Source organism: Meleagris gallopavo, chromosome 7 (assembly GCF_000146605.3).
Source record: "Meleagris gallopavo isolate NT-WF06-2002-E0010 breed Aviagen turkey brand Nicholas breeding stock chromosome 7, Turkey_5.1, whole genome shotgun sequence".
In the NCBI taxonomy this organism is placed as follows: Eukaryota; Metazoa; Chordata; class Aves; order Galliformes; family Phasianidae; genus Meleagris; species Meleagris gallopavo.
This window is the reverse complement of record NC_015017.2, coordinates 25,921,749-25,933,157: the sequence shown is the minus strand read 5'-3', so window position 1 is coordinate 25,933,157 and position 11,409 is coordinate 25,921,749. Positions and strand designations below refer to the sequence as shown.

General features: G+C 40.9%; 1 protein-coding gene across 1 annotated transcript in view; it reads left to right on the top strand.

Annotated features, from left to right (window-relative positions):
• The first annotated feature begins 11,178 nt into the window (after positions 1-11,178).
• LOC100546910 (semaphorin-5B) overlaps positions 11,179-11,409 on the top strand; it is a 37,952-nt gene continuing 37,721 nt past the window's right edge. The window contains exon 1 of the mRNA XM_019617405.1: positions 11,179-11,225. Within this exon, the coding sequence (XP_019472950.1) occupies positions 11,179-11,225 (47 nt within the window). The remainder of the gene's footprint in view (positions 11,226-11,409) is intronic.

Genomic DNA, 11,409 nt, shown 5'->3' with positions numbered 1-11,409 from the left:
AAAAAAAGCATGCCACCTGTGGAATGGAAATGCAGCCACTGTGTTTGTAACTGTTGGACAATCAATTGATTTTTCAATCAATGTAAATAAGATTTCAACACCTACAATATGACAGATGGTTTTCTGCATCAGTCCTTCCCTTCCAGAGAGTGCAATATATCTTGTTCAGTTCCAGGACTCCTTCCTATGGGTTGCATTCTGCACTTATACTCTCTATTCACATTTCCTTCTTTTTCTAATAGCATTATACTTGCTACTGTCACATCTTACCATCACTAATGTCATTTATTACTTAGAATTCTATAGTATTTGGCAAGAAAGCCAATCAACAGAAAATGCGTTGATGTATCTCAGAATATCTGTATTTTCCAAGTGAGGAACCAGAAAGCTTTCCCACTGGGATTTGCGTACTGCAGACAAAATAATTTTTGTCTCAGGTACTGCTAAAACCCACCTGATAAATCAGATGGTTCTTTGAAAGGAGAGAGTGAAATGTAGGAGCACTTTATGGATATTCTATGATTCTGTGTTTTAAGAAGAATTTCCTACTGAAGTGAATTGGGAAATGTACTGAGACATTCAGTTCAATATAAGCAAAGCTGGATGGAAGGAGAATGAAATGGTATCATGTAGCTTCACTAAATGATGTTACAGGTCTGTGTTTTAGCTCTCACAAGTGAGGTAAAGTAGGCTGAGATTTTTGAGAAAGGAAATGTTTTTTTGTAAATATCTTAACAATATTCAGTAGGAAATAGCTGTCTTTCTGCCATTTTTTGGACCATCGTAAGAACACAATAGGAAGTGGTAATCTTGCAGTAGAATTTTATAGTGTGGTTTGAAAAATAAATGTAGCTTGTCAGTCTAATAAATTCTGTATGTTCCTTACTATAATTATGATTGAAGTGCTTTACTTTGCTGTAGGACTCTGTTGGTTTGGTTCCTTTTAAACTCAGGAGGATATTCTTTAACTAAAGATTAGAGGAGTGCAGCAGACTAATGGGCAGAATTCTGTATTTGAAAAGCGTATCAGTTAAAATGTAAGATGGCACCAAAAAATGCACACCGTGATCAGATTAAGAATGAACCTCATTTAAAGCCACTTTCAGAGTAGTCCCTTCCATTTCTCTGCACACAGTTAAGTCAACACAGCAGTCTGCCCAAATGAATTGGCTTTTTAAGTAGTATAAGAATTTTGCCACTGCAGTCCCCACTGAGCCAGTATGGCCATCCTCCGGGACAGCTGTCCTAGGGGGGCAAGCAGTCGGGCATCCTTCCCAGGCATTTGTCCCCTGTCATTCTTGCTTGAAAAATTACAAAGAAAAAGCATTAGAAGACAGTAATATTTGGGGCCATCCTTGCTGATTCTTATTCTGTAGATTCCCCAGTGCAACACAGCAAAATACAGAAGGGTCGTAAATTATTGCTACGCAAGAATGTCTCTGGTTGCTTCGTTAACTTGGTGGCTGTAAGGATCTCTAATGTTTGTTCTGGTGTTGGTGGGGATCTTTTTGGCAGTTCCTTTTACAGTGGGGTTTGAGACTCTCCAAAGGGAGGGCAGAGCAAGGAGTACTCTTTGACACTCTTCTCCTAACAGCCAGAGCTGGGAGTCAGGTATTCCCAGTGCACGGGGCACACCTGGAAGCTACAGCTTCTTCCTAGGGCTCGTAGGGTGCTGCTGTAATCCCATGTGGAGAGATCTGTGCAGGAGGCTTTGGACCAGGAGCCTTTTCCTTTGGAAATATTCACATTGTTGCTACCGCACCGACACCTGCCTGCGACTGCCTTCCTGTCTTTGTGGAGGAAGCTAACAAAGCAGGTTTTTTTCAGCAGTTACCCCCTTTCCTTTTTCCTCCCTATGATTCTCATTCCCTCGGTGACTGCTGTTTCACCATTAGCCGTACAAATACTCCTCAGAGGTAGTGCAGAGGTGGCCAAGCAGCACTCCCCTGTGAATAAGCAAGAACGCTGAGTATGCTTGGATTACACGGGGGAGGACTGTGTATCTCACTCACCCCACACACAGTCCCATAGGCATTTCGGGCAGCTGACAGAGAGGGCTTTCCCCTCCTTTCCTTCCCCTTCAGAGAAACACTGAGGATTTTTATCCCTTTATTTCCATGACACACACACACTTTGGAATCCGTTAATGTGCATTGTTTGTATGGCTCGTTTCTTTAGCTGTCAGCTTAACATAATGTTTAGATTCAATATCAATAGAGGGGAGAGAGGAAAGACAGGGTGGGAGCTTTGAGAAATCAATGCATGAAATTGTTAAACTGCACAAGGCAGAGCTGCAGTGGGGAGACTGATTTTCGGGGAGATTATGTCAGTTTATGTTGGAACGTAAGACTCGGGCTTCAACAGCTTATTAAAGTTGATCCTGAGATGTCACGGCTGTGATTTGCACCTGTGGTCTTGTCGGGAGAGGGAAAAAGGCTGTTCTTTAAAAATAGCGTCTCCTGTCATTTCCCTTGCAGGTTTTAGTCTCATCCATCTGATTGCCACTGGGGTCTCCTGCTTCTTTGGCTCTAGCCTCTTAACGTTTGTGATTTACGTGTACTGCCAGCGCTGTCAGAGGCAGTCCCAGGAGTCGACCGTTATCCACCCAACCACTCCCAACCATCTTCATTACAAGGGCAACACAACCCCCAAGAACGAGAAGTACACCCCCATGGAGTTCAAGGTAGGGTACTCGATGGGAAATGCCACAAACAGCTCGATACTGCCTGAACAATTCTGTATTTATGTCACGGTTTGAATTGGGTAGGTTGGTGTTTTCTGCGCCCAGCTGTTGCCATTGTATGTGGGGCTGAAGGGGCATTTAGCCATACTGTTACAAAGGGGTTAAAAAGTCTCATTACTGCAATGGGATTTTGTTCTGTTTCACAGTCCTGATGAATGCCAGTCTGGCAAGTACATACCAACACACACCAGGCCATTCTGACTATTGTACATATACAAATTGTCCTCTAAGAAATCAGTAAGAGCTCAGTTCACTGCTTTGTTAGCGCGTAGTAAAGAGGAAACGGAGGGGAGGAAGAATAAAAACTGAAACTTCATTGACAAATAGCTGGGAAAATGCTTATTGGTAGGATGAGATTCTGGAAATGCTTTGTGAACTGCAAAAGTGGAGAAAATGAGAAAGCAAAGAGAGTTCTGCCCCCTCTGTCAGGATTGGACAGGATTTATCCCCAGGCAGCCATGCAGAAATTTAATGATAGCTGTAGACTTGGGTGCTGAAGCCTTGGGAGAATACTGAAGAGATGTATTCTGTTGGCACATCTGCTTGCTAAGGTGAACATCACCTGTTCTCTGAGAAGACAGGACTAAGGGTGCAGGAGACGAGATGCTGAAACAGTAGCACACCACTCTGTATGAGGATTGGTCTCCAGGTGAAATGTGAGATCAGAGAGCTGAGCAGTGGGACAGGTGCAGTGCTTTTTGTGTCACTGTGGGAAGAACAGCCTGCCTAAGGTGAATTGAACAGCGCAGAGCATTGTTTGGGATGTGAATACAAAGCAGCAATAAATCCTCCAGCTGCTCATTCCTTCGTAAAGCAATGTGCTGTTGACATTATGATTGTCTGTTTCTGTTGATCTGCACTGGCTCCTGACTGAGACCCAACATTGTGATCAGCTGTGGGACCATTGCCACAGGCTGAACACCCTGGGTGTTGGGGTTGTTTCAACATAGGGACTTTATAACTCTGGGCACAAGAGGACTCCTGATATATGACCATGATTTGCAGTGTGAATACGTAAATATGCATCAGAATTAAGAGCTTGTATCAAGTCATTTGAAAAGAGTCAGTGTTGTTCTGGCATTTTAAGGGAAAACAGTGTGAGCTGGAAAATAACAGACCAGCTGGGCAATAAGAATGCACTGAATTCCTTGGGCTGGGCATTGTAACCCCTCAGAGGATCCTGCTGCCTTGGAAATACATTTTCTAGTATTATAAGGCTACAATTGCATACAGTTTAATAAGGATGCAGCATCGTAATGCGAGTCAGCACAGATTTGTGGAAAGTAAATCATGTCAGGCAAATTGGATTCCTTTTTAAATTAAATAAATATTGATCTAGATGGGAGGCAAGCAGCAGACATATTGGGATTTTCAGAGGCTTTTAACAAAGTTTCACGGGATGTATTATTCTACACGCTCTGTATACATGGGTTAGGTAATAAATTATTAAGACAGGTAAAGAACTGGGACCTGATCCTAGAAGCTTCAAACTATGACAGTAAAACTTTCAGTTATGTGAGGAGTTGTGACAAAGTTAATAGGAAGATGCAAGTGAGAAAGTCTTCCAGGAATGAAGGTGAGAAAGGGTATCACCTTCTTTCTTGCATAGCAAACAATGAAGGCAAAAGACAGGTGGTTTGTTTTTGGTTTTGTTTTGTTTTGTTTTTCTTTTGTGGGAAAAGTATGTCACTGCAGGATTGGCTTTATATTAACATTTTCTTCATAATTTATATTATCCTCTTCCATCAGATCATGCTGAAGTAGAAAGAATAGTTAAAATTTAGAAGAGAATGAGGTTGTTCCCAGAATGATCTTGATTGATTGGGTAAATGGGTTCTGAAAAGCAATATGTCTGTGCAAAGTGGTGCAGTGAAGTAGAAGTAATAACAAAGCCGAGCAAAGTTTAAAATAGCAGCAGATTAGTTAATGAAGTATCAGGAGGGAGTTGACCTCCTTGATAGATCCATCTCTGAATACTTGATCTAGTGTGTAGCAACAGTGAGCAGCTGCTAGAGACTTCTTCTGATGGACACAAAGTGCAGAGGCACTAGATCAAGTTTTTAAAATGTAGTTTATTTAGAGGAAGGCATTACGTAGCTGGGAGGGACTGTATGAGTTAGGCTCGAGGAGAAAAGACTTAGGCATTATGAAAGACATACCAAATGAGGCTTATTTACAGAACATTAGGAGGTGAAACAGTTCAGGTGCATCAACCTGCAGTCATTTGATAGGCAAAAACTATATGTTTAGGTGCAAAGGACTACTTGCAGAGTCATATTCAGAATGGTGAGCAAGGCAATAGATTTTTGGAAGAGGTAAGATTTATTTATCAAGTGGAGCCCCTTTTCTCTGTTCGTGTAAAATATTTCCTTGTGTTTATCTTCTCTATTGGCCCTCCTTCCTTAAAGTCTTGCCTGAAAATTTCTTATTTAATAATACAAATTCGCCACTCCTCAGCGTTGCCTAGAAGAACATAGTGTTAGTGTAGTAAGCGGAAGGTTCTGTGTGCTCTGTGCTGTGTAATTACAGAACTTATTATTAGCCAGCTTTTTATATTTAGGAATAACTGGCAGAGTTTTCTTAGGGTCAGGAGGGAATTTTTTCCTGCCTTCAAGAAACGTGCGGTTTTATTGTGATGCTTCACAATTAACATTCAAGTGATGAAGGAGCTAAAATTTACCTCCTGGAAAATGGGAGTTGGACTGAGTTTGTATATGAGCCCATCTGAATTTCAAGTGTGTACTTATGAAAGGAAGTGAAAACACCTGAAATTCCAGATTCTAAAACCAAATAAGTATACACAGCAGATGCGAATAAATAAATAAAAAAAAATTCCCCAAACATTTTTAGTTGGTGAAAGCAAAAGAATTGTAGGCTTTTGCATGTGTGTGTGTGTGTGTGTGTGCATGGAGAAGTTAATGTACCCGCGATTAAAGAAAAACATAGCATGCAGGCTTGTTTTTCAGTAACAAAAATGATGATACGCAGTGATGTGATAGTAGCAGAAGGCTGAGCATATGCAAAAGCCTATTATTCACATTCTTTGATAATACTCAGCCTTCTGCAGCCATCTTTAGTTTATTTTCATCTTGAAATATCTCTGCTCTCCAACCAGCAGGTACAGTAGAACACAGTAGAAGGTTTGGCAATGTTGCATTCAAATGTACAGCTCTGAAGGCAGACTCATAAATCAAGGTGAATTTTATATGAAGGCAGATTTTAATGAAGAAAGTGCTAGCTGATCTGAGCCTTGTTGGGCATTTCAGCCTAGCAATGCAGTAATGCAGATCAGATGTAAATATGATACAGAATGGTGACCTATTGATCATTTTGCTGACGCTAACTTGCCTAGGCAGTGTTTTGCAGAAGAATGTGTTATTTTTGCTGGCTGGTTTTCCCTTCCTGTTTTACTTTCTCAGGAATGCTGCGAGGTTTATTATTAGCTATTTTAGCCATGATGTCTTAAAAGATTTCATGCATATGCATTTACCAGCAGCACGTTGATTTTCATTTGTTATTCACAGATTGTAGGGGAGAGAACTTTTGGGTCACCTAATAAGCAGTTCATGTTTCATTAATTGGTTAAAGTTCATACAGCACTTTGACAATATTGAAGTCTGTGCAGAACAAGAGCATAATGAAATAAAAATTATCTACTCTTCACATTTTGGCACGATGGGCTACAGAACCATCTATGACCTTCCCAGTACTGCCACAATGATTATTTAGAATATGGCTATCAAAGCAAAGGGAAGAACCTCTCTTTTGACGTCTTGCTTCAGTTGGTTGGTGTCTTTTCATGCAAGTTGCTTATTTAGCATCGTGCCAATGGAAAGCCAGATGATAGCGGAGTCGGAGCAGGAGGATGTAGGGTCAGTGTTGAGCCCTGGAGAATTAGGAACTGCGAGCTGCCGCACATGAAGAAAAGGTTTGGAGTGAACATCTTCCTATTGCTAAGTCCTCTGCCAATAAGGAGAGCCAATTTTCTACTCTACATGGGATATGGACAGGCAAAGGCATCTGCATGTTGGTCCAAATCCAAAACCCAATGGCCTTTGGATCAAGCCAGATGTGATTAGTGAGAAATAAAAGCTTGCAGGATAGTTGTGATGATGATTCTGCAGATTTTCTTCTTGATTGTGCTGGACAGACTTCCCTTTGTCCTTCCTTCCTTAAGCATAGTCATTAGTCATGCAGTCAAACCCTCTGTACTGTTGCCTCAACTAAGCTAGGGAGGCACTCAAGCACTGCATCCGTTTTAGGCATCACTGCTGCTCTCACAGACGCTAGGGGTCAAATACTGAAGTTGTGCTCAAGCAAAATAGTGGTTTGTGTTGAAGAGTAAATATATGTGGGGGAATGTGAAATAAAAAGTGAGTGAGATTGCAGGAAATGGCAGTGAAAAATGGAAACTAAATATTTTATGTTTCAACTTGTGCCTTAATTTTTCAGGAAAACACCAGAAAAATGCACATTAGATTGGGTAGGACTGTGAGTCCTGTAATTGCCCCAAATTATATAGCAAATATAAATTCACCTACCAGGAAATGGTAGAATATTCACTTGATTTCCTGGAACTCCAAATAAAATAGAAAATAGAATGAATATTTTTTAATAAATTGAGAACAGTGCTGTTGAGAATCAAATGAGAATGCAGATCAGATGTCAAAAGTCTCTAGACACTGTGATCCACACTTAGTAATCACGAATAATTCATGGCAATAAAATATCAATGTGGAGGGTTACGAAACAGAAACCAATTCTGTGTTCAGAAGAAGAATCCTTCTGAATAAAACAACAGACTGAGTGTTTGGCATGGCTTCCAGCATTGCAAAATGAAGTAAAGCTCGGGATATAAGAAAGTGGAAGTCCGTATGGATTTTAAATGTCTCTCTCTTGGCGATGGTCATTTTTACTGCCACTGAAAATCACACCTATTTTGTAGCAGGGAGACAGTCAATGGTTCTAGTTTAAATGAGCTTTAACTGCCATCACTGCCGGAGGAATGTTTGTCTCAGTCAACCTTGGTCTCTGAGGACGTTTGTTTCTTTCTGGCATGGAAAACGTAGGGCCTTTGTGTCCTATTGCTTCATTTAGTGTGTTACTATTTCAACTAAAATTCGCTAACCCATTTATTTGTAGTGATCGTAGCCCTTAGACTGATAGCACTGTGATAAGAGCTTTGTCTTTTCCCAGTGGCCCTTTCACTGTGCATCACGCAGGTCCCAGGAAGTTGCTGTAAAACTGAGATGAAAGCCAGCAGTTATGAATCCCAACATTGTCAATAAGTTACCAGCAACCTTCCTTAAGTATTTGCTTGAGCTGCATGGCGTTTTAGAGAGAGATTTAGCTGATGTAATCAGCTAGAATAAAATAAATACACACATATATACAAATATAGTAAATCAAATTGAAACATAAATTTTGTTCCCAATAAATTTCATGTCTTACAATGACTATTTCCTCTGAACAAAGTGGCATTTAAGAACGTTAAGTGCTTGAATGGTAGAGTACACATTTTTAGTACTTACTGCGAGTATGGTATTATTTGAAAAAGAATAGTAGGGGCAGGGGGCTGTGTTGGCAAAGAAGCATTGTGTCCTTTCTTGTATGATCCTGCAGTCGCAAATATCACTTCAGGGGACTCTCAATTTACATAATGCATGCTAGGAAGAGAAAGCAGGAGAGCTTACTGATGGGGAAAAAAGGATTAAGTGGTGCATCTCAGTCAAACTCTATTAGTGTCTTTTCTCCCCTTTATATCATTGGGTTGAGTCAAATTGAGCAGTCAAGCGTGTCTAGAGGTGTGGGTGTCCAGGGACAGCTGTGCCTGTGGAGCACTGTGCATCTCTTGGAGGTGTCCTCACCCCAGGGCAGGACCAGCTCAGCAGGCAGCTGTGTGCATGTCACAGATATCACCCTCATGTAGATGTATTATTTAAGAACAGGGGGAACTGCCAATTTGAGCAGTTTCCTTGCTCCCGTGCCCTCAGGGATGCAAAACACCTACTGCCAATGGTCCCCCAAAGGAAATTAGTTTCCCCTTCATCCATTCTTCATGAAAGCTCTTTATTAATTCACAGGATTGTTATTGCTTTCTGGGAGGTGAGAATCCACCGTGCTACCCTTTGCATACCGTTTTGTGAGATCCAGCTTTGTGGATGACTTTTTGCTTTCCTCTTTCAGCAATATTGAGAAGTTTTAAATCATGCTTGGGATAGATGCTTCATATTCATCCTGCTAGATTTTCTGGTTTTGGCTTAAGCTTCTCTCCTCCTCCTTGTATGATCAGGTGGATCTGCTTTGCACTCAGGTCAGGAATATGGTCTGTGCTGTTCTCATACTCTATGCTAGTCATCATGGATGTTTGCACCAACTTTCTTTAGGGTGTGTTGCAGGAGTTGTGATGATGTGTGGGCATGAACAAAAAGTTTTGTTTGATTTTGATTATTTTTTTATTCAGATCAAGGAATCAGTGGAAAAAATCTCTCAGGTTTTTGAGCATATGACCTGCTATTTCAGACCTGGACAGCTGTGTTCAAATGTTCATCTGAGTTTTCCAGCTAAACTAGGGGATCTAATAATTGATATCACTTTTGTCTTGCAATTTTACCTTTTCTAATTTCTCAGGGGTTTACATGTATCTCCCCTACCCACTCACTTGTGCTGGAAGGAGAATTAAACAAAGAACTCCAGGAATGGGGATAACAAAACCACACTGCATGGAAAGCTGTGTACTTACATTACTTCCCTCTACTGGCCAGAACAGGAATATTTCAAATACACCCCAGTCCCATTTGCTAAAAATTAATGGTTCTCCCTTGTTCCGGGTTCTTCAAGTGCTTCTTCCCTCCTCATCTCCACAAAGCTCTGGCTGGCACTGGTATGCACAACACTCACAGTGGGAAATCCTCAGTGCCTCCAACATATGGAGGAAGAAATAATTACGTGTTTGCAGAAGAGTTTAAAGGGAGCCATGAAAGCAGGGAGCTAAAAGTAAAGGCAGAAGAGAATATTGGACAAACAGTAAGTACCAGAAAACATAAACTTAGTGTTATACTTGGAGGGGAGCTGCCTCACTATTCATCTGGAATATCTCCAGTAGCAAATGATAGATATTTAGGTAGAATTCTAAAGAAATGGAGCTGCATACGTTCAAGATAGATAGTTGTACCAGTGTTCAGAACTGAAGCTTGCAGAAACATTTCAGCCATTGACACCTTCCCCCAGTGCATCGTTTTTATGTGCACAACAGGTTTGGCATAGGGAAAGCAGGCACAGCTCTGCCTGCACTCTCCTGTAGACAGGGGGATTCCTCATTAAATCAGCTCTAATGCTGTCCTGAGATTTGGCACTAAGCATGTGAATAAAGGAAAAAACTGAAAATCAGTGGAGGAATGAATTTAGATGGACTGTATCCCAGAGCCTGTGAGAACCAGCTAATGAACAACTCCAATTACCTTTATAAATATCACAGACCTTGGGCAAACTCCCAGTACCATGAAATGCAAAGGTAACACAAAAGCGTTCGTAAGAATGCAGGCCAATTTCCTCCCAGCTAATTGAGTCATTTTTAAGCTCCTCAAGTGCGATGCACTTAAGTCACACAAGTAGCTTTAATAACTCTGTGTGAGAAATACCATTTGGATTTGGGGATGAGACAAATATCTGTTAAGCATACGTTCACAGTCAGTAACATATTCCTCAACATTCCCCATTCAGCAGAACATATCAAGGGAGTGTTAAACCCCAGTTGGTCTTTAAAATTTGGCAGAGTCAAGGCCATAGCAGAGAGTGAAACCTGGAGAAATAAATGGGATTGACTCGTCTATGCTTTTAGTTACAGTGGTGGAAACTCATTGAAACAAATTTGTGTCAGTGTTAATATCTGAAACCCGCACTAATGTTGGAAAGGCAACATATCAGATACTCTGATGAAATGAAAGGTGCTTAGGTGGAACTGACAGCTGAGTTGGGACCATGATGCTGAGAAGGAAGAAATCAAACACCATCGCTTTTTGCACAAGTTCAGCATTAGCAGATGAAAGAAAAGCACCAGACTGAGCTGCATACGGGCAGAATCTCAGTTGGTTAAAAACTGCAGCTTCACTGGTCCATAAACTTAAAGAAAAGAGTGTGTATAGGTGTCTGAAATAATCTTGTGACATGTAAGTACAAATTGGTTTGGACAGGAATGCTGCTGCAGAGATTGAGACTTGGCTAATGGACTGTAAACATCGGGCAATTGTTAATGGGAACATACGGGATTATGGGGAGGAGTTGTTAGGGGCACTGCAAGCAGAAATACAAGGTTTGGATTTATTTAATATCTTCATTAATGAGCTTGGAGAGGGTGCAATCGGGGTGTTAATTAAACTAGCAGAAGAGATGAAACTGGGAGGTGTGTCAAAAAAACAGCCATTGGTATAGACATAATGGAAAATGACCTGGAGAGGGATAAGTGTAGAGAGGAAATAACAAGGTAAGATGCAGCATGGGGAGAAAACAAAGCAATCTTGAGGAAAATAATCAAAAAGCAGCAGTTTAGAGGGTGGGAGATACTTGGAAAGCAGTACAACTATGAGAGATTGAATAGAGCTAGCAGATGGCAAATTATGCTCAGTTTTAACTTTTATTTCTATTTTTACTGCTTTTTTTTTTTTTTT